Source organism: Coffea arabica, chromosome 3e (assembly GCF_036785885.1).
Source record: "Coffea arabica cultivar ET-39 chromosome 3e, Coffea Arabica ET-39 HiFi, whole genome shotgun sequence".
Classification (NCBI taxonomy): Eukaryota; Viridiplantae; Streptophyta; class Magnoliopsida; order Gentianales; family Rubiaceae; genus Coffea; species Coffea arabica.
The window spans coordinates 1,149,992-1,173,156 of record NC_092315.1 but is presented as its reverse complement, the minus strand read 5'-3'; the positions used below and the strand labels follow the sequence as shown (position 1 = coordinate 1,173,156).

Sequence of the window (23,165 nt, the reverse complement as noted above, 5' to 3'; positions counted from 1 at the left end):
TTTTCCATTATGATTCTATTTAACCACCAAATAGCCACTCTTTAAAATGTAGTCGTCGTGTTAATATTTTGAAAATATAATTACATAGGAAAATTTGGATCCAAGAATTAAAAATTATGGATTCAAATCTTCAGTTACTTCCGTTTCAAAAATGTTAAATAAAAAAATTATAAATATAAAGTGGAATAATAATTATTAATATACGTATTTATATAATAGGTTAGATGTGATTTAAATATCTTAACAAATACCAATTGAACACTCCTCCGTTCAAAACTCTTTTATTTATTTCTAGTTGGATAAATCAGATGGACCTCCGTTTTAAAATCTTAATACTAGTAACTCTTTTATTTATTTCTTCACCCTTCTATGAAGAAATCGTACTCTGACCACTATAAAAACAAAATAAAGAATTTAAAAAATTTTCTTGTGTACAGGAAATGGAGGTTGGTGCGAAGAAAGCTCTCAATATTATGTTTGTTTGGATTGCGATTTATTTGTCAAAATATATTTGTTTACATCATCATTACAATTTCTAACACACCTTTTTATCTTTCCAATTACCTTTTTATCTCACATACATCACATCACAAAAAGTGCTACAGTAAAAATATCTCTAATAATTCACAATCCAAACAAATATTTACTAACTTTGCAAAGGAAGAATTGGACGAACATTTTCCTGATACACGAGGCATATTTCTTGCTTTCTTAGTACGATATTTTTTAGATATGCCGGAGGATATTCACAAGAATCAACCTTTTGCATGAAAAACTATGAGTCTGTCCTTTTTTTTTTTTTTTTTTTATAACTTGTTTATTGTAAGTTTCGTAACATGAATCTATGAATGTATGGTTTGATTTGGGAGGAGAATGAATCCCTCCAGTTAATTGGTAAAAGAGAGAATTAAATCCTAATCAACCCCACTAGAGTCTAGAGCTATTTTGGCTACAGTCTAGAGTAAGAAACTTTGATTTCATTAAAGGAAGCAAATCTAGGAACAATCTTGCTCAATTAAATGAAGGATCTTCAGCAAATTCTCCACAATTATGGGTCTATTATTAGCCGGCCCTGCATTGATATAACCGGAGAACAGGCATATTGTTGATTCGTCTGGTATAAAGGGTAACCTGGAACCCACAATTATCTTCCGGACACAAAATTGAAGATTACAATGGACCCCTTTGTGCTGCCCTTTTCTTTTCTTGGATAATTTGCAAGCACCAAATGGCACTTTTTCTGTACGCGTCCAGAACTTGGAAACAAAAGCAAGAATAAGAACTCTGCTGAAGACTGAATCCCTTGATTTTTCAGTACTGCTATAGATATGCATGGTTATGTTAGTCAATGTCTATTCTCATTGAAGTTGATCCATAAATGGGTGAGATTTTTTTTTTTTTAATTAGAGGATCTCAAAAAAAAAAAAAAAAAAGAAGAATCAAATTCCCAATATATTTGCCGCTTTATTCTATTCTTCTCCATGTGTATTTGTATCCCCTCAAAAGCCAGCAGGGCCAAGAGACTAGTTACAATTAAGTATTGTACGTAAAATATATATACACTGTTAGGTGCAGGAGCTCAGATGTATCATTGATTTGTGGATATATAAGAAACAGCTACCCAAAAAAAAGAAAAAAAAATCATTTCTAGTTTCAGAAAGAAAGGAAAAAAATTTTAGTTCATCATTTCCTATTCTAAAGGCATGGAGGTTGGGTGCTTGTATTGACAGACAGCTAAAATTTTAGGGAAAAAGAGTAGCTTTTAACCAACTTGAGCTTAGTTAATGTTATCACTAGTTTTAATAAAAAGAATAAAAAAAGGAGGAAGATCTTGCATGCATGATGCATCATCATCCAAAATAGTTTCAATGCATAAAGACGTACGTTACTCGTCTTGATTCTACATGATTTCTAAGAAATCGAGTTTATGTGTCCTAAACTTAAAGGCTGAATAGTCTGTTTTCAAGTTTAAAGCAAAGACACAAGTGACACGAATCTGGGTGGGTGAACAAGTCTACAATACTAATTTGACGAGCCCCAGCTGCTGGGGATCAGGGAAGGGAAGGATTTGATCTTGATCTTTTGGGTCCGGAGTGGATCTCAATTATGACTTGGGATGACCGCCTTATCCAGCCACCTCAAACGTCTGATCTTTTGTTACAGTGGATATATAGGAATAATTCTTACGCATGCATGCATACATCATGCAGCTCACTTGCAGCTCACTCTGTGTGTTTGTGTCATCTGGCCGTGTTGCCACCTGTTCCCCTGAGATTTTTTTTTTTTTTTTTTTCAGGTAACGATAACAATTGTATAACTTATTCCATTCTAAGGAGTCTTGTATGTTAGAAACTAGTAGGTATGCAGATCTGACTAAATCAAAGGAATGCTATTGCATCATCCTTAGATTTTTTTTTTTTTTTTACTGCAAGTCCTACGGCCCAAGGAGGGACTTGAGTCCCTTATCAGTGGCCACCGAACTAAGCTCAGTGGTTCCTTGAGATATAATAATTTGTTTATGCTCAAAGACGTTTTCAGGGGCTATTGATCTAGAAAAGAAAGTCTTTAAGTGTTAGCCTTTACACACGCGATATATATAAAGAAAGAGGCTTGACAAGTTTTTGTGCCTTAATTAAAATCCAATCAAACAAACTTAATCAAATTTGAGATTTTTTTTTTCCCTGTCCCTAGCTAAGTTTCTATTGAAAGATAGACCTTAATTTTATCCACCAGAATTTTAACCAAAATGAGCTCTGCAATGCAACTTCATACGCATTAGTGCAAACTTTTGAGTCTTTGATCCTCAAAATTTATGTACTACGCCCACATAAGGTTATACTTAGGGCTGTCAACGGGCCGGGTCCGGGCCGGAATTCATTATTCCGGACCCGGACCCGAATTACTATGCCGGATCCGGATCCGATCCGTTTACCCGACGGGTCTTTTATTCTATGTTCCGGATCCGGATCCGGCGGGTCCCGGATCCGGATCCGGGTCTACCCGAACAAATTTACCAAAATTTATAATTTCTAATAAAAATGAGAAAAAAATATATTTGTAAACTAATTTCTAACTAATGCAAAGAAAAAACCAAATAAGAAAAGAAATCAAATTAACTTTATTAAAATACATCACCCTAATCAAATTATATTGATAAATATATATATTTTAAATTATTAATTCATTTATATCCGGATCCGGGTCTAATACGGGTCGGAATACTATATTCCGGATCCGACCCGTTTTTTGTTTGACAAAACGGATCCGGATCCGGATCCGGGAAACAGAATTAAATCCCTACCCATACCCGCAATAATTTCACGGATCCGGTCCGGATCGGGGTCTAGACCCGACCCGTTGACAGGCCTAGTTATACTATGACCAAAAAAAAATATCAGTCAAATGTGTAACCTGGAAAAGTAAATGCTTAGTGAACAAATCAATCCAAAGTGGAGGAGCATTTGCAGATCAACAACCCACGTTCTCAGTGTTCCCTCGATAATTTGGATGCTGCACTAATTCAGTTATAATACATAACTAATAAGAACACGCAGTAGCATAGTATTTTTATTCCCTCTTAACAAGGAAGGAAACTCAACTTCATCGTTCAAGAATCTCCAAAACCCCTACCTTTCCCTGTAAACTGGTCCCATGCACATCTGAAAGGGAATCAACACAAGTTGGGAAAACTAAGACCCCATGAAGATTCTTCTTTTCTTTTATTTTTTTTTCCTATGCAAATATCTGATTTCCATTCCAGCCTTATCCTAGCTATATCTTAGTAAAAATCCTCCCTATATAAAGGGCTCATTGCTCACGGCCTTTTACACCAAACCACCAACTCAAACTAACCTTTCCATACACAACAAAAGAAGACCTCAAACCCAGTTTCATCAGAAGCTAGCCTCCCCACTTTTCCTCACTTCTTGCTTAGAAATGGCCAGTAACTACAAGATGGACAACCGATCAAAGCTTCTTAAGATAGGCTACGAAGGCTTTCAGATGCTGGAAGAGGAAGAATATGGAGGAAAAAAAAGGGCAGCTGCTGCACCGAGGCAGAAGGCTCCTGCTGGTCCTGCCGCGGCTCGTCCATATATATCAGTTTGTCCCCCATATCAACCTCAGAAACCCCTAATTTATCAGATGATGAACCCTGTTTCTAGTGAAGAGAAGGTCACCCGCTATGATGCTACGAAGTTGCATGATGGGATGATCATTATGGATTATTCCAAGAGGAAATCAGAAGCTATGGCTTACTAAGTTCCATTATGTGTGCAGGCCTATTGTATATGTAATATGTGGATACATCACTGCAGAGTGCAGAGTACTGCAGAAAGTTTCTCCTGTGTTGTAGCAGTAGTAGCAATTAACAACTAGCAAGCAAGCACATAATTACAGCTTGTATGGCTGCTAGTCTTTTATAGTTTCCAGGCTTGCAGAAGAAATATGTAGAAGTCGAGCTTTGAAGCAATATTAGAATGCTCTATTTAATATACTTGCATCTTTATCGCTGATTTCTTTTTTTTTCTTTTTCTTTTTTACCGTCTATGGCAGGCAAAAGATATATATATCGAAAGCATAACAAGTCCGCGGCTCAATTTCTTCATCTGATATTTTACTGGTATTCTTCCGAACTTCTCGAGCTGGAACTCTGAAAGTTGGAAGTAATACCTAGACCAGTGCATGAAAGAAATTGTCTTTTCCTCTTTTTTTTTTTTTTTTTTCATTGATGAATTCGCTTATTTAATCTGCTAATAGTTATCGTAACAGTCATCAATGATCGTTTTCTACTAATTTGCAAGTGTTTTTCATTATTGTAGGAAGGGGTTTTTTTTTGTATTTGCTGCATGACAGAATATTTCAACCTGTGATGCATTACATTTTCATTCTAGACATTACAATTTATGCCGAAACTTGAAGTGGTTTCTTCTAACTAAATGCACGCGTATCAAGAAAAAAAAAAAAGAGCAGCAAAATGCGTGAAACCTCTATAGCAAACACAATTTATGAAAAAAGAAGTACAACATAAAACCATTGTATCAATCACAATTCATATGAAGTTGTAACCTTTTGATTGTAGAAAGTGGTTTTACAGAAAGGCCAAGCGAGCTCGAGCTGGATCTAGCACGGTACGTGGTCAAGAGTATACACTATTCTCGTAATTTAGCTTGCACTTTCCTCGTCATTTGATTTAATTTCACCACTTGATCAGATTTTTGTCTATCCAAACCAATGAAAACGAAATGCTTAAACATAAAGAATCATATAACATGGGAGAAGAATAGATTCAAAACCTAACTGATCAAAACAACTCATAGAAGCAGAGAGATCTGGTGTCTTTCTTCTGATCAAAACAACTCACCGTAATACTTTTGTTGCATACAACACTAGCTTGGTAAACTTTTGAGTATGGTTGCATTTTCCAGTTACAAATTTGATGTACTGTTGCGATTTTTAGGAGTTTTGGTGGAAAAATATATTGTAACGATTTGATATATGTGAGGTAAAAATATGATTAAAAATATGTTCATGAAAAATGTAAATATTTTTCTGCAAAAAAATCACAATCCAAACAAAGCTTTTTGCCAGAAACAAATTGCAGACTTTCTTCCTTTTTTAATCTTTTTTCTTTTGTGATTCTGTAAGTAAGATTACGCTTCTAAATAGGTTAATTGACTGAACTTTGGATTGGTCTATCCTAGTCAGATGAAAAGAACCAAAGAAAAGCAAAAGGGAATTATCTCTTCCTTGACCGAATTTTCGTTATATCAATAAAAGATCAGTTGTTGTGTTTGTTTCAGTCAGAAGAATAATTCTGCTTACTAGTAATTGTGGCTGCCAAGCAAACAACCAGGCTTAACTAGGAGCTCTATTCATCTGATTATTTCTTTTCTTTTCTTTCTTTTAATAATTCTGAATAATTAAAAAGTTAAAATCTAGAATCCACTTACGAGTCGTTTCAAATTATTCTGGTTTCGTCTATAATCATTTTTCAAAATTAGTTTATAATCTGTACATAGATGAAAGATTAACACAAATGGACTGAAAATTTGAAGTCGTCCAGTCTTCAACGGAACTAAAAGGCATCCAATCCATTAGACACTTGTCATGTTCTATTCCACCGAAAGAGGAAAGACTCAGACCACCAAGTCCACCGCCAAGACCACGACCGTATAAAATCACTTTCCCTTGCCGATCAAACGGAATAATATAACAATCCGGAATTAAATCACCAGGTGCCTCCCCCTTTCACATTAGCTTTATGCCTTTGTCTCCCGGAATCGCCACATATTGGGAAGTGGGAATTTTCTCAGATTTTTCACATCACCATTTCATTAAATCTGCCAAAATCGAACCAAGGTGATGGCTAGAAAATGTAATAAGTTCATGTATACATTAAAGTAACCGCTTGCTAATGATACCGCAATGTGTGGGGTAATGTAACACAGCTGTAAAACTGATGATAAAAGTTTTGTTTGTAGAAAGTAACTCATGAAAATTAAGTTGTTTTTTTGGACAAAAAATTTTAGTTTTATTTATTTTATTTTAGATGTAAGATTATGGATTTTATATATATCCGGCTGTGGTCTTTTCAATATAGCTCGTTATAATTAGTTATCATAATTAATCATAGCTAGTTAATGCCAAAAAAAAAAAAGATGTAGAAACAATTTTAAAATTTTGAAAAAACGAGAGACACTGCAGCGAAAGTGATAAAAATGTGGGGGCATAAACGTTAGAAGTGATAAAAATGTTTGTAACTTAGCATGGGAAGTTGTCTCGTTTCCATGAAGCAGCCATGTTCATATGGTTCGACTTTTTCCCCCACTTGGGGACCCTTGCTATCTTTAAAAAAAAAAGCCTCTATATAAAGGCCTCTGCCTCTCTACCTCTGCATCAGAAATCAAACACACAACTACTTTTTGCTAAGTAATACTATTCTCTTCAGTGTAGCCTTTGAGATTCAATGGCATCCCAGCCAGACCTTGTTAAGATTAGCGAGGAGGGCTTTGCTATAATTGATGAATATTTCGGCCGGAGACGCAGGCCGAGTCGTCAAGTCCTACCACCACCGCAAAGGGCTCCTGCAGCTGCCAACCCATATATATCAGTTTGTCCCCCATATCAACCTCAGAAACCCCCAATTTATCAGATGATGATCCCTGTTTCTAGTGAAGAGAAGGTCACCCGCTATGATGCTATGAAGTTGCATGATGGGATGATCATTATGGATTATTCCAAGAGGAAATCAGAAGCTATGGCTTACTAAGTTCCATTATATGTGCAGGCCTATTGTATATGTAATATGTGGATGCATCACTGCAGAGTGCAGAGTGCTGCAGAAAGTTTCTCCTGTGTTGTAGCAGTAGTAGCAATTAACAACTAGCAAGCAAGCAAGCACATAATTACAGCTTGTATGGCTGCTAGTCTTTTATAGTTTCCAGGCTTGTAGAAGAAGTATGTAGAAGTCGAGCTTGGAAGCAATATTAGAATGCTCTATATAATATACTTGCATCTTTTTCGCTGACTTCTTTTTTTTGTTTCTTTTTCTTTTTAACGGTCTATGGCTAACATTTTCATCTCCTGATAGCACTCTCCCAGGCAAAAGAATTAATATATATACATATATATATATATATATATATATATATATATATATATATATATAAAACAAGTTCGCGGCTCAATTTTTTCATCTGATATTTTACTGGTATCCTTCCGAAGTTCTTGAGCTGGAACTCTGAATGTTGGAAGTAATACCTAGACCAGTGCATGAAAGAAATTGTCTTTTCCTCTTTTTTTTTTTTTTTTTTGCATTGATGAATTCGCTTATTTAATCTGCTTATCGTTATCGTAACCATAGTTATTAAACCCGGCCCGGGGAGGAATCCGGTGAAAGAGGTGAGTCAACGGGTTACTGGTTCAATCAGTGGGTGAGTGGTCCAACCGGTGGGTCACTAAATATACTTAAATATTATGTCTTATAATTTTTTATATAGTTGAAATTATAATAAACTATGTCTTAGTAAATGTTCAATTAGTCTAATTTATTATAGAATCATTAATTTTTATAAGAATCAACAAAACTTAAATTTGCTTTATGGAAATTTCATTATTTTTAACAAACTTTTAGTTTTAACTTATGGAAATAAACTAGATAATGTTATTTTATTAAAATTTGCCTTGTGGAATTTGGGAAATAAATAAAATTTTATTAAAAGATTCCAAATAAATTTTGTTTTGAAGAAATAAAATCAGAATAAAAGTCTAATATATAATATAAGAAGGACCAAACAACTAACAAATGGATTGTTAGTCTAGTGGTGATTGCACTACATTCTTATACAGTCTAGTGGTGATTGCACTACATTCTAAGAAGGTCTCAAGTTTGAACCATCAATGCAATATTTTCTAAAAAAAATTCCGCGTAGCAACCGGGTTCCTCAGAAAATCGGCCAGTTGATCGGTTGAACCGCCGGTTCGTCAAAAAGTTAACGGTTCTGCTGTCCAAACGATCTAATTAGCAACTTGGCCTGGTTCTATGGCCGGTTCATTGGGTTGACTAGTTGAACCGCCGGGCCAGATCGGGTTTAATAACTATGATCGTAACAGTCATCAACGATCGTTTTCTACTAATTTGCAAGTGCTTTTCATTAATGTAGGAAGAGGACCAAAAAAATTTTTTTTTTTTGTATTAGCTGTATGACGGAATATTTCAACCTGTGATGGCATTACATTTTCATTCTAGACATTACAATTTATGCCGAAACTTGAAGTGGTTTCTTCTAACTAAATGCATGCATATCAAGAAAAAAAAAAAAAAGAGCAGCAAATGCGAGAAACCTCTATAGCAAACACAATTTATGAAAAAAGAAGTACAACATAAAACTAAATACCATTGTATCAATCACAATTCATATGAAGTTGTAACCTTTTTATGTAATGGTTGATTGTAGAAAGTGGTTTTACAGAAAGGCCAAGCGAGCTCGAGCTGGATCTAGCACGGTACGTGGTCAAGAGTATACACTATTCTCGTAATTTAATTTGCACTGTCCCCGTCATTTGATTTAATTTCACCACTTGATCAGATTTTTGTCTATCCAAACCAATGAAAACGAAATGCTTAAACATAAAGAATGATATAACATGGGAGAAGAATAGATTCAAAATCTAACTGATCAAAACAACTCATAGAAGCAGAGAGATCTGGTGTCTTTCTTCTGATTAAAACAACTCACCGTAATACTGGCTCTGTTGGGATTAGCTGTTTTTGGAAGTATTTTTCAAAAATTTTACTATAGCTGTGCATATAAAAAACTTTTACTTTAGATGTTTTTGAATTGTTTTTAGAGATATTTTTAAAATATATTTTTAAGTATTTTTATAATTTACAATTTTTTTGGAATACTTTTTTTAAAATTTTACACGACCCATCACTATCCCTTCCCTTTTCCTCCCCCTCTCTCCTTTCTCTTCCTCTCCTCCCCTCCTCCTCTCTCTTTCCTCTCCCTTCTCCTTTCTCCCCCCTCCCCTCATTCCCCCCAACCCCAAACCCGTCTCTCGCTCGCAGGTGGTGATTACGACTTTAGTCACCACTCTAACCACGACCGTCTTGGTCACGACTTCTGGTCGCGATCAGATTTGATCGTGACTAGAAAGGTTGCGGTCAGTCGAAGGGAAGGAAATTGGGGGGCGGGAAAAGGGAAAGAAGAAAGGAGGAAGGAGAAGGAGAGAGAGGAGGAGAAAAAATGGAGGAGGAGGAGGAGAGAGAGAGGAAAGATGGGCGGAGAGAGAGAGGAGAGAGGGTCGTGGGTGTGGAGTGGTGGCCGTGGTGGTGGAGAATGATGGGTAGTTGTGTATTTTTTTGTATATTTGAAATTGTTTTTGATATATTGTATGGATATGATGTTTTTGGAGTTATTTTTTGTTTGTATATTACTGTACCATTGTAGATGAAAAAATTATTTTTCAAAAAAGTCTGAATTCAAACAGAGCCTTTGTTGTGTACAACACTAGCTTGGTAAACTTTTGAGTATGGTTACATTTTCCAGTTAAAAATTTGATGTACCGTAGTGAATTTTAGGAGTTTTGGTAAAAAAATATATACTGTAGCAATTTGATGTATGTAAGGTAGTCAAAATGATTAAAAAATATATTCACGAAAAATGTAAATATTTTTCTACAAAAAATCACAATCCAAACGAAGCTTTTGCCAGAAACAAATTGCAAACTTTCTTCTTCTTTTTTAATCTTTTTTCACAATCCAAACGAAGCTTTTGCCAGAAACAAATTGCAAACTTTCTTCTTCTTTTTTAATCTTTTTTCTTTTGTGATTCTATAAGTAAGATTGTGCTTCTAAATAGTTTGATTGAATGAACTTTGGATTGGTCTATCCTAGTCAGATGAAAAGAACCAAAGAAAAGCAAAAAGGAATTATCTCTTCCTTGACCGAATTTTCGTTATATCAATGAAAGATCAGTTGTTATAGAAGTTGTTTTGTTTGTTTCAGTCAGAAGAATAATTCTGCTTTCTAGTAATTGTGGCGGTCAAGCAAACAACCAGGCTTAACTAGGAGCTCTATTCATCTGATTATTCCTTTCTTTTCTTTCTTTTAATAATTTTGAATAATTAAAAAGTTAAAATCAAGAATCCACTTAAGAGTCGTTTCAAATTATTCTAATTTTGTCTATAATCATTTTTCAAAATTAGTTTATAATGTGTACATAGATGAAAGATTAACACAAATGGACTGAAAATTGAAGTCGTCCAGTCTTCGACCGAAGTCCAAGGCATCCAATCCATTACACACTTGTCATGTTCTATTCCACCGAAAGAGGAAAGACTCGGACCACCGCCAAGACCACGACCGTATAAAACCACTTTCCCTTGCCGATCAAACGAAATAATATAGCCCTCCTGAATTAAATCACCAGGTGCCTTCCCCTTTCCCATTAGCTTTATTATGCCTTTGTCTCCTGGAATCGCCCCATGTTGGGAAGTTGGAATTTTCTCAGATTTTTCTTCCCACTCACTATGAGGTTGTGCTGCCAAAATCGAAACAAGGTGATGGTTTTTTTTTTTTTTTTCTTGGGGATAAAACATCATCATTTCATTAAATCTGCCAAAATCGAACCAAGGTGATGGCTAGAAAATGTAACAAGTTCATGTATACATTAAAGTAACCGCTTGCTAATGATACCCCAATGTGTGGGTAATGTAACGAAGTTGTAAAACTGATGGTAAAAGTTTTGTTTGTAGAAAGTAACTCATGAAAATTAAGTTGTTTTTTGGGACAAAAAATTTTAGTTTTATTTATTTTATTTTAGATGCAAGATTATGGATTTTATATATGTCGAGCTGTGGTCTTTTCAATATAGCTCGTTATAATTAGTTATCATAATTAATCATAGTTAGTTAATGCAAAAAAAAAAAAAAAAAAGATGTAGAAACAATTTTAAAAATTTGAAAAAACGAGAGACACTGCAGCAAAAGTGACAAAAATGTGGGGGCATAAACGTTAGAAGTGATAAAAATGTTTGTAACTTAGCATGGGAAGTTGTCTCGTTTCCATGAAGCAGCCATGTTCATATGGTTCGACTTTTTCCCCCACTTTGGGACCCTTGCTATCTAAAAAAAAAAGCCTCTATATAAAGGCCTCTGCCTCTCTACCTCTGCATCAGAAATCAAACACACAACTACTTTTTGCTAAGTAATACTATTCTCTTCAGTGTAGCCTTTGAGATTCAATGGCATCCAAGCCAGACCTTGTTAAGATTGGCGAGGAGGGCTTTGCTATAATTGATGAACATTTCGGCTGGAGACGCAGGCCGAGTCGTCAAGTCCTTCCACCACCACAAAGGGCTCCTGCAGCTGCCAACGCAGCCACCACTTTCCATGCAAATCATCCTCATCAAATTTGCTACCAGCGTTACCAACCTCAAGAATCATACCTTGTTCATCAACCCCAGGAATCCACTACTGTTCGAGTAAACAAGGCCTTTGCAACAGAAGCAACTCAACCTCAAGAATCATACCTTGTTTATCGGCCCCAGGAATCCAATACTGTGCGAGTAAACAAGACCTTTGCAACAGAAGCAACTGTTGTGAGCGGCTATCAATACGAGGCATATGCAAAGTCTGTCGAATACATGCCGGTGATGGATTATCAGGGGCCACCTTTTCGTATGCGTTATAATTAATCTGTTATCCTAAGGATGACACTCTTGAATCTTGATCGTATGCTACTTCTTGTATGAACTTATGTTAAAAGTGCTCGTTTTAAGGCAGTACTTTGTACCTCCTGGTTAATATTGATAATATGCCAGGCTTGCAAGATGTAAAATTAAAGGTACTCGGGCAAGTGTATGTATAACTACCCATATATAGTACCAAAAACTACTTGTAACAAGTACTGCATCTGTAATATATGCAGGCTATTGATATAATTTTGAATCTCTTTCGTTCCCTCGCTTCCGCCACCTTCCCAGCCCGACCACCTCAAAAATGGGAAAAAAAAGGTCCAACGAGGATAAATTTCGTGATTACATTCAGATACTGCGACTCTATTTATTCATCTACTTAATTTATGGAAATTAGATTTAGACGCATTATAAGTTCATCCTGGCTGGGTAGCACGTTCTTTTTTCAGAATGTTTGATGATAAGTTTCACATTTATCGACAAATTCATGCATATGCGAGCTTAATTAATTTTGCTTGGCTCAATAACTTCCTGCTAAATAGCGTCATCAAATTCGTGATGTAGTTCAACAAATTCTATTTCTTTGGGATGTGATTTAGACGTGTTATGGATCCTGAATGAGAGCGAGGGAGCAAAAGCGCTTTGGGTCAACATTGTTTGTACTATACTCAAACTGAATGGTATATTTTCAGATAATCACCATTAGAGTTAAAAAAATGATTAATTAGCTGCATGTGCTCAAGACTTACTTGCCCATAATTAGCCTCAAAACATTTTTGGTCTTGCCAAAATGTTGTCCAAGAAAAGAAAATTTTCAATCTGTGTTTTTTTTTTTTGCGTTGTTAAAACCCTAAAATTGTGTAGTTTGTCCCTTCTAAGATTTTTTACGTGCTTTGAACAAATCTGAGCTGAACTATGGCCGAAAGTAGTCTCTCATCCCTCTGAATTGTAGACAAGCTAATAACAGTCCAACTCAGGCTGTTTTAAGTTTGAATTGATTTTTAAGAAGTCTAACAAATAGTAATTGTTATCAAGTATGTTTAGCTAGGTTAGTTTTTTTTGGTCTTAAATTAGCTATCCAACAAATCGAGTTTCCATTTAGGTTGAGCTTTTTCAGCGTAAAGTCACCCGTTAAATCTCATTCAAATGCCCTTTGTATGTAGTCATTGCGTTTTCTTCTACTCTGATGGACATGAAACTTATCTAAGCTTTAAGGCTATGGACAGTTAATTAAGTTACACCTTAATTTTCTATTGTCTCGATCTTCCCAAATTTCTTGTTCAAAGGTAATCCAAAGACGACGAATAAAGCAAATCCATTTTATTCTCTTATCTCTTTGCTTTTTTCCCTTTGAATATACCATACTAAACATACCATTGGATATCGATGAATCAACAGATTGTAATTTTCTCTGCATACTTAGCCAGGACGGTAAGGCTTGGATTCGCATCAATCTGTTTCTAAATATTAAATTGAAGATTTGTCCCAAGAGAAAACTCTTTAAGTGCGTGGAAATACTGAGCTGATCATGATTCATGATGATGGGTACCTTCATGAATGGCGATCAGATAAGTTTGCATCTCGTAGATTTAATTCCTGCGACGAGGTGGCATCTCCGGCTAAAGACGCTGGATATTCCCTTTGTGCATGAAAGTTACACTTCTTCATCTTCAATTATAACCCTAATTACCAGAGTGAATTCACACTGTTATGATTCCAGTACTGAGACATGTGGATCAAGCTGTCTGGAGTTGATGGCTTGATGCCACTGTAATTTATTTGCCTTCCATATGCACAAGATCATTCCCCCAGATAATTTTAATCTGAAAATAGCAAGTACACATATAGTTTATACTTGCGAGATTATTGGGGCATGCGGTGCGATCTTCTCATCCATTAATTAAGAAAGAATGACTTTCTTAGCCGCAATCGTATCTAGAAAAGAAAAAGTTGTGTGAAAAATCCCATATTTTAGTCTAAGAACAATGATTAGTGTTGTTTAATTACTGCACTATTGGCGAACCTTAAAGCTCAGTATAATACCATACTTTATATTCTGGCTTTGGTTAATGGATGCCTCTTTGATTTGATAAACTTTTGACGTCCTCGTACGCACAATAAGCAGCACTTAAAGCAAGGCACCAGAATCTGATTCGCGCTGTATTAATGAAGTAACAAAACACTGATACGGGTGATAATTTATTTAGATATATAATTGCAATAATTAATCTAAAAGGTTGGTCGACTCAGATTTCATGAAGCGGAAAAAAATCATTAGTTTAGCACTGATATATCCCACAAAAATTGAATCCATATCCTCCAATTCACACATTAATTTATCCCACAAGCCAGATTTTCTTCATTATCTAACATTGCCGTACGTACTTCTACCAATCATCTAGGCAAATAATATATTGACCGATCTGGGTTGTTGAAATATTCCAAATTCCATTAACTACTTGTAATTCGATACTGGATCATTTAAGGGCTATAGATGTTTTGAACCAGATGCTAAGTCGACAAACTAGTTCTAGTATTTTGCGTCATCACTTGTAGATTGAAACCAACGTGATTTCATATGATTGCCAAAAACCCCAGAAGAATGGACTAACTCACATACAATTCAGGGAATGGAACACGTACAGTTAGCCTTAGGTGTAATTGATCTGATTGTCGTCGTGCTTCTTTTCATGATTTGGTATACATTCACATAATTTTATTGTATTTTATGATTTAGTGTATACTTATATAACTTTTATTAGATGTCAAGAAATATAATAAAGTTACGTGAATATACGCCAAATCACGAAGAAAAAAAAATACAACGATCATACGAATTGCGCCTAAATAAATCTAACCGTACCTGCCCAGTGATTCCCCCATTTTATGATGTACAACACATGAAAAAAAAAAAGTTTCAACTCATTTACCAAATTCATTGGCCTTCCTGAACCGTGAATATATATACGTACAAACTGTAATAAAACATTTACATTGGATTTAATTTCAATGACTCGCAACACGTAGAATCTACACAACTTAAGCGTAGTACTAAGGAATCTTCTAAATTCTTGGGTGATCAGTGATCAAACATTATCTCATCCATACTAGGTGGTGGTGGTGGTGGTGGTGGTGGATATGCATGTGGAAATTCCAGCAACTCTTTTACTTGGTCGGTCGACTTGGATATGAGATATAGGAAGCTCAAAATTCAGATCACCGAAAATTTATTTAAGATGAAGACAATGCTAAAGGAATAAAGATGTCAGTAGTAATTTCTTCTATGGATTCGTCCTGCTCAACAAGCTTCAAAGAATTGCAGATATAATGCTGAATCCATTTGGCAACTTTTACCGTTAACTCTAGAACACGCAAAATTACCATTTAGACGTCATTCAGTGTTACGTAATTCAATGACCTCATCCACCCTGTAATTATTGATTGACTAACAGAAAAAGCTCGAATTAGTGTTTATATACATTAAAAAAATAGTTAAAGAGATCTTAATTTACTGGCTAAGATTGAAATCATAGCCGCTTTTCAAACCTAACCCTTCTCCTATTAAAAAAAAAAAAAAAAACTTAGAGAAAAAACTGCAAATTAAAGAGCAACGACAAAACAAAAGTAGAATGAAAAAAATTTTTGTGGTATGTTTATTGTTTGGTAGATAACATTCTGTCTGTTTGGATTGTGAATTATTAGAGATATTTTCACTGTAGCACTTTTTGTGATGTGATGTATGTGAGATAAAAAGGTAATTGAGAAGGTAAAAAGGTGTATTGGAAATTGTAATGATGATGTAAGCAAATAAATTTGGGGAAATAAAACCCAATCCAAACAAACTTAATTAAAAGCTAGTACCGCAATTGTTAACTAGCTATTTCAATGAACAATCAAACTCGAATTGATCATTTTATTAATGTCAATCTATAGGCGAATCGGTATAATTTTTCTCTTTGGAGCTTTCTCCACTAATAAATTATTCACTGCCTCCGCGAAAACCTAAAGAGCCACCAAAGAAGAATTTTTTTTTACTCAATGTAAAGCCTAAAGAGCCACGAAAGAAAGAATATTTTAGTACATATTGCATAAAAACCTAAAAAGAAAGAATCTTTGACTCAATATCGCTCAAAAGCCATGAATGTTTAACCACACCCATGACCCAACTTGATTTTTGAACATTGAATATTGCCAATAATGAAGCTAAAACTAGCTAGGAAGTAAAGTATATAGGCTACCATTGGCATGCAGGATGCGAGTGATAGATACTTTTTGGTCCTCTATATATAAGATGTATGAATCCATTAGTTTTTGTACCAAGCAAAAGCAATCGAACTCTTTGCTCATCCGATCAGTATTTATAATTACTAGTATTCGATTAGCATCCAAATAGTAGTCTTTGGTTGAAATGGGACGTAAGAATAGAGCAAGTCTAGTGGAGATTGGCAAGGAAGGCTTTGCGACGTTGGAACGTGAAGAGTACCGTGGTCCAACCACTAGGCCGCCGCCACCACCTCGTCCGGAGCGTCAACAGCCTCAAGCAAATCGAATTCAGCAACCATTTTGGTCAAATCGAAGGTCCAACTTGCCACTGGTGAGTAATAACATTATTGATATTCCTACGAAAGAAAATGAAGCCATTGACTGTAACCAAGCTGCAAGAAAATATGGAGGGGTGTTGATTAAGGATGCTGGTAAGCGAAAATCACTCTTTGGTGTTCTCCGTGGCTGATTAATCCTGAGGTTTTCTTCTGCACCACTTGGGAAAATCAGACGAGTTAGTTATGGTACTCCGCTAGCTGGCTGCCGGCGTGAAGCATCAGAAGATGTCACTAGTTCTATACGTGTTATGCTTGTCTTCTAGTAGTATATATATATGGTCTTGCATGAAATCGTTTTTTTTTTTGCTTCCTTCCCTTTTAATAGTACGTACGTATCAGCGTGGTGTCTGGCTGTGGTCTCTCAAATCCACTGCTAGTTTTAATGGACTTCTAGTTTTAGTACTCTAAGAGAGCTCTCTATTTTTTCTAGGACTAACTCTAATTTGCATTACTAAGCTTATATCTTGTTTTCACTTTGCGCTCTAAATTTTAATTTTTAACATTTTGCACGCCTAACTTCTCGCTTAAATCCAATCGTTAAAAGACATTAGCAAAATTACCTGTGCAAAGTGAAAGTTAATCTGCCCCCTCCAATAGCAATACAGTTGTTCATCATCCAGAATCTTAGATCCATTAGGAAAGTAATATCTAGATTTCAGAAAGTAATAAATTATACTTATATATATTTCTATGTATCAATCTTGATGAACCAAAGATATGCAAGTGTGTATCTCACAAAGATTTTCTTTTCATCTATGTTTTTTTCTTTATATCTTTTTGGGCGGCGGTGGGGTGTGGTGGTGGATACAGACATCTAAATTCCAGGACTTTGGAACTGGCCCACATAGATAAAAGTTTGGAATGTGAGGAAAGTTCATAAATCGGATCCAGCAAAATAAAGGAAATCCGATGTTTAAAACAGATAAAAACCTGACCTTCCTTGAAGTTTTTTAAAAAAAACACTAATCTCTCTTTAACTTAAAGTTTTGGTACCTAATCAGTCCAATTCAAAAAAGTACTATTAAAAAGTATTTTGAAGAGTGATCAGATGATAATTTTCTTCCATATACACCCTTTTCCATGATAATTGTCCTCAAGTTGTATTGGTAAAATTTGAAAAGTCAAGGGATATACGTAAAATTTGAAAAGATGTAGCAACTATAACCTGAAGCAACAATGGTCTCTGCACATAGCTAGTACAAATTGTAATGGCCATAATTTTTTGTCATTTGCAACTACACATAAAAGACACAACTAACTCTATAATGCTATTAAATTAGTAGTAGAAGCATCTGAATTTGGGTAAAAAATTAATCTTTTTATTTTAGTTGACGAGGTGAAAGGAAAAGTATTGGTGCAAAAAACATACAAGTCTTAGTCAACAAATCAACAACAAAAGGCATGAATAGTTTTGTCTGAACACAAGATTCAACAAAATAAGTCAATCAGAAAATTCTTCTATTTCTCTTGCTCATAAAATCTATTTGTGCAGATTATATAAGGTTGCATGTTCTGACCATTGTTAAGTGATATTAATCACAAAAATAGCGCCATCTTAGGATAGCAATTGATGTCATTTTTTTATTGTAATTATGGTTGCTAATTTGAGATGAAATAATCATTTTTTTGGTTTTATTAGTTAATCTTATTATTTAGTGCCCTAACCTTTTTTGTCAAATATCTATTTGTAATAATGCATAATGTGTTAGGGCAAAGTAGTATATTCACTATATCTTATATAAGTAATGGGTCCAAATTTCCGACAAAGGAGGTTAGTATAATTTTTAAAATCTCAGAAGAGATTAGTGAAAGTGTCAGAAACCACCTCAGGGGAGATTTCCTTGCAATTATCCCCTTTTTATACGACATGGTTTATCCCTACATTATTCTGTTGTGCGAATAAATTTCGTTGATAATACACTAATTCGAAGTATGAGTACACTATGTCCGTAAGTATATGCCAGATGATAAAAAAAAATAAAAAAATACGACAACTCTATCACTTGTATCATGTTAATCATACTGGTCCCAATCCCATGATTATATATTTCCACCCAAGCTCCTTTTTATAAAAAAAAAAAAAGAGTATATATTGATGAGTGACGTATCCAAAACGCTTCCCATTTGTATGTCTACAAGATCGAAGAAGAGCAAGCTTTAATAGCCATACTAATCATGAAAATTAACCATACATGCCCTTTGCATTTGGTTTGTTAATCCGAGGTTAATTAGCTGGGTAAGGCAACCGCAGAGAGGGAATTTCATAATCTCTGTGCATCATGTGACAATAGTCAACATATGACTTACCATGATCATTACTTGGTGACAGTCCACCATGTGGCTTGAGACATGTATAATAAGGTTCTCAGGAAGTTAAAACTGGTGAGCGTTAATCTCAGTTATGGGTGGACTCGATGAAAATGAGAGGCGAGAGGTCAATTACCAAAGTTTGCGGGCGTGAGAGAGAAAGAGAGAGGTGCATGGCCCGGCGGCTAATAAATTAGTGCTATGTTTGAAGGAACTTGAAAGGGTGACTAAATAACAGCCCTCAATTTCGGAGACAAGCCGAAACAAGAACAAAACGTAAACTTAAGGTCGTCCGCAGCGTCCGAACAGCCAATATACAGGCATTGCCGATAACTATGGAGTGTGAACAATGATTGCTTTTGAATTATAAAAAGAACCAAACACAAAGATATCGGAGAGAGAGAGAGCTCTTGCCCTTTCAACATCTAAAATCCCTGGGGTGAGAGCAAACAAGCAATTTATAAAAACAATTGGAGGAGGAGACCAGTTTTTGAGGGTTGCTGCGGCAGGTAAAATGGCCATGGATAGAAGAAGCAGCAGCAGCACAATTGCTACGGTCCTTGTTTTATGTTCGGCTCTGGCTTCTTGCAATGCAGCTGGCGGCCTTCCACGGCCCGCCCCTCCTGCCGTCTTTAATGTGGTCAGCTTTGGTGCAAAGCCCGGCAATACAGATAGTGCCCAGGTGAATTATCGTATTCATTCATGCAGATAGTATTTATTTGGGTTGTAAGCTATGCATTTGCTATTGATTATGCAACTGGCTAGTGCACATCACCAATGATTTTCTGAATATTGGATTATGATTTGTCCTTTTACAGATTGCTAGAATAGAAAAAAAAAACAAAATAAATAGATGAATAATTTTCCTGCCCAACCATTACTTGATTGATGATGGTAATAATTAATGCATAATGTAACCATCTCTCGTTTTGAATTTATCCACATAAACTAGAGAATTAATGGTAGTTCCATAATTGCGTTCCAGCAGGCTTTCATGAGGGCATGGAATGCTGCCTGTAAATTCGTTGGACCAAGGGCAAGTTTGTTTGTACCTCCAGGGATTTTCACGCTCGGAGAGGTCACATTTGAGGGGCCGTGCAGCAGCCAAAGTCCCATCGTTTTCCAGGTTGCCGGAACCGTACAAGCCGTGTCTGATGTTTCTGCATACTCCGGTCAAGGCTGGATTTCTTTCGACACGATAAACGGCTTGGTAATTACTGGCGGAGGTACCATTGACGGCCGGGGCCAGAATGTATGGCAATACAATGACTGCAAAAATAATGGTGATTGTGTGCATTTACCAGCCGTAAGCACCTAAATAAACTCAGTCTTACGGGGTTGCAATTCTTCGTCCAAAAATTGTCACATAATCCAGCTCTTTTATATGCTATCCATAGAAAATCTCTCTCTCTCTCTCTCTCTTTTCAAAAAAAAAAAAAAAGTCTTGATAAAATATTTTAGATCGTTAAACCCTACTACTAGTAATTTACTATTGGTGACAAAGAACTGACCGCAAATTATATCTGAAGAAAGTGCTGATAGATTTCAAGAAAATTTATCTTCATGGCCCCATATTATATCTTCGACCAATCATAGGAATTGGAAACTGAGACATTTGCATTTAACTTTTGTTGTCTCTTTCCCTTACTTTCCTCTGACTTTCCCTGCAAGAATCTCACATTTTATGTTTTTTTGATGAATTTGTGCAGTCTTTCCACTTTAATGGTGTGAAGAATGCAAAAATCAAGGGTATCAGCTTGGTAAACGCCATGGGATTTCACATGCACGTTACTAACAGCTACCTATTTAGAGCACATAGCCTCACCATTACTGCACCTCCAGATAGTCCCAACACCGATGGCATGCACGTAAGCAAATCTAACACTGTGAAGATAGCCAGAAGTGTAATCAGAACAGGCGACGATTGTGTCTCTATTGGACCGGGAGCCACTAATGTCACCATTAACAAAGTCACCTGCGGCCCTGGACATGGCATCAGGTACTTTTTGGCTTACACGAAAGTTGTTTGCTTAATGATGATTGGATCGTCGTGCGAATCAAAATCTAGCTCATTTTAGTGATTGCATTCTTGGTTAACAACCTTATTAACTTTTTTCTTTTTTCTTTTTCGGGTTAACATTATTATTGTTCATGAAACAGCATAGGTAGCCTGGGCAAATATCCCAATGAATTGGATGTGAGAGGGCTGATTGTGAAAAATTGCACACTGCAAGGCACTACAAATGGCGTCAGAATTAAAACATACGCAGGATCAGGTCCAAGTGTTGCTGCAGGGATGCGTTTCAGCGATATTGTCATGGAAAATGTGTTGAACCCCATCATCATAGACCAAAACTATGGCGGATCCTCCACCCAGGTCGGTTAATCTCTCTCTCTCTCTCCAGCTGTGTAAACAAATTAAGCTACGGACCTCAATCAATGAAAGCCAATATGAAGTGATTAATCTCCCATGTGAAGAAGAAAGAAATCCCAATTCTGATTTTGATTGTTTAATTTTATGCAGCCATCTCAAGTAAGAATCACCGATGTTGTCTATGAAAACATAAGGGGAACCACAAGCACAGAAACTGCTATCAGTCTAACGTGCAGCCCATCGGTTCCTTGCCAAAATGTGTATTTTACCAACATCAATCTCAGGAACACGAGGACCGCTAGACTTTCCTCCATTTGTGCTAATGCGCGAGTTATCTCTAGCGGTGTACAAACCCCTGCTCCTTGTGTATTATAGTTATATATATTTCCAGTAAAAAAAGAACAAACAGATGTGTAGGGAAAGAAGTATTTCTGCTTTCTAGAAGCTAAATCTTGATTTATTTTTTTTTTTTTCTGGGGATGGGAAGGGCTGATTAGGATATGGAGAACGGGGAGAATGTTGCAAGTGCTAATACACGAACAAAACTGAAGATCTTGCAAGGACGGAAATAGAGAAAGCATTCTTGTTAGGACAGGGAAATAGGCATCATTTACACAAAAATTATTTGTTTGTATCACAAACACATTTTTTACTACACATTTTTATTTCCCCAATCATCTTTTTATCTCACATATATCATATTCTCCAAATATAAAGTCGAATCCAAATACACTAATTTTAGATGCAATAGCTGCCCGGAAACAGCATGCTGCCCCTCATTAAATTTGCACATTCGCTCAAAAGACCCTTTTCGATCTGTTGTCTCTTATTGTTGACAAATTATATAGAGAGGCCAAAAAAGAAGGAACAAATTATGTCTCTCATTTCCATGCAAATTATGTGGACAAAGAATAGGCAAATTAAAACCAACATGGTTTAATGGATTGGTCCAAATAAACTTGGATTAATTTTGAGATTGAGCTGAGTTTGCTATCTAGTGCACATTTACTACATTTCTGTTCCCTCACCCTTTCATTGAAGCAATTTTCCCATTAATTCTTTCTATTATTATTATTCAGAAACTAACGCTATAGTTCTAAGTTCTAACATTAGTGTCAATTGGCCACTCATTATATAAATAATTTATTGCAAACCTACAAACTTTATTTCCAATTCGTTGTCTTTCCATTCTTTTTGGTTTTCTATTCTGTCTAAGGGCAGTTTTCACATAAACCTTATTTTGTAAGAAAAATGTGTATGTGAGGTGATCAATAATTTACTTTTAAAGAAGGTACGGTACCTAGTGTTGGATCCCTCGCCTTGTCTAATTTGGAAGAACAATTCAAAACATGAGAAGCAATTATACATGAACCAAGCTAAATGATGACATGCCTTCAGAATATGAAAAAATAAATTCAGAAGACTAGTTTTAGCACAAATAAGCCAGGATAGATTAACCAAGCTACTAACTGCTACATGAATCAAGTTCAATTTAACAAAAACTCATTTCAGATTAATCGGTTAACTTAATTAGATCAAATCTAAATAAAATTTATGCCTGTTAACATTTTGATTCGATTTAAACTTGATATCAATGAACACAAATTCATGCATTGATGGAACACTCCGATCAAATAGAACTCAAACTTATCCCAATAAAAAAGATAAAAGTTTGTATTCTTC

The 23,165-nt window shown here is 35.6% G+C and overlaps 1 protein-coding gene across 1 annotated transcript; it reads left to right on the top strand.

The window, feature by feature from the left end:
• Positions 1-19,622: 19,622 nt before the first annotated feature.
• Positions 19,623-22,087, top strand: LOC113737877 (exopolygalacturonase-like). Its single transcript, XM_027265019.2, has 5 exons — positions 19,623-19,790; positions 20,094-20,414; positions 20,818-21,107; positions 21,269-21,485; positions 21,633-22,087. Exons 1-5 carry the CDS (start codon positions 19,623-19,625, stop codon positions 21,855-21,857), a joined length of 1,221 nt encoding a protein of 406 aa, XP_027120820.1. The 3' UTR covers positions 21,858-22,087.
• Positions 22,088-23,165: the final 1,078 nt, after the last annotated feature.

Bases quoted from the DNA above. Each gene is read 5' to 3' on its own strand.
- LOC113737877 (XM_027265019.2), top strand. From the start codon at position 19,623: ATGGCCATGGATAGAAGAAGCAGCAGCAGCACAATTGCTACGGTCCTT. The intron at 19,791-20,093 runs GTGAATTATCGT...ATTGCGTTCCAG, and splicing joins GCAATACAGATAGTGCCCAG to CAGGCTTTCATGAGGGCATG. The intron at 21,108-21,268 runs GTACTTTTTGGC...TTCATGAAACAG, and splicing joins GGCCCTGGACATGGCATCAG to CATAGGTAGCCTGGGCAAAT.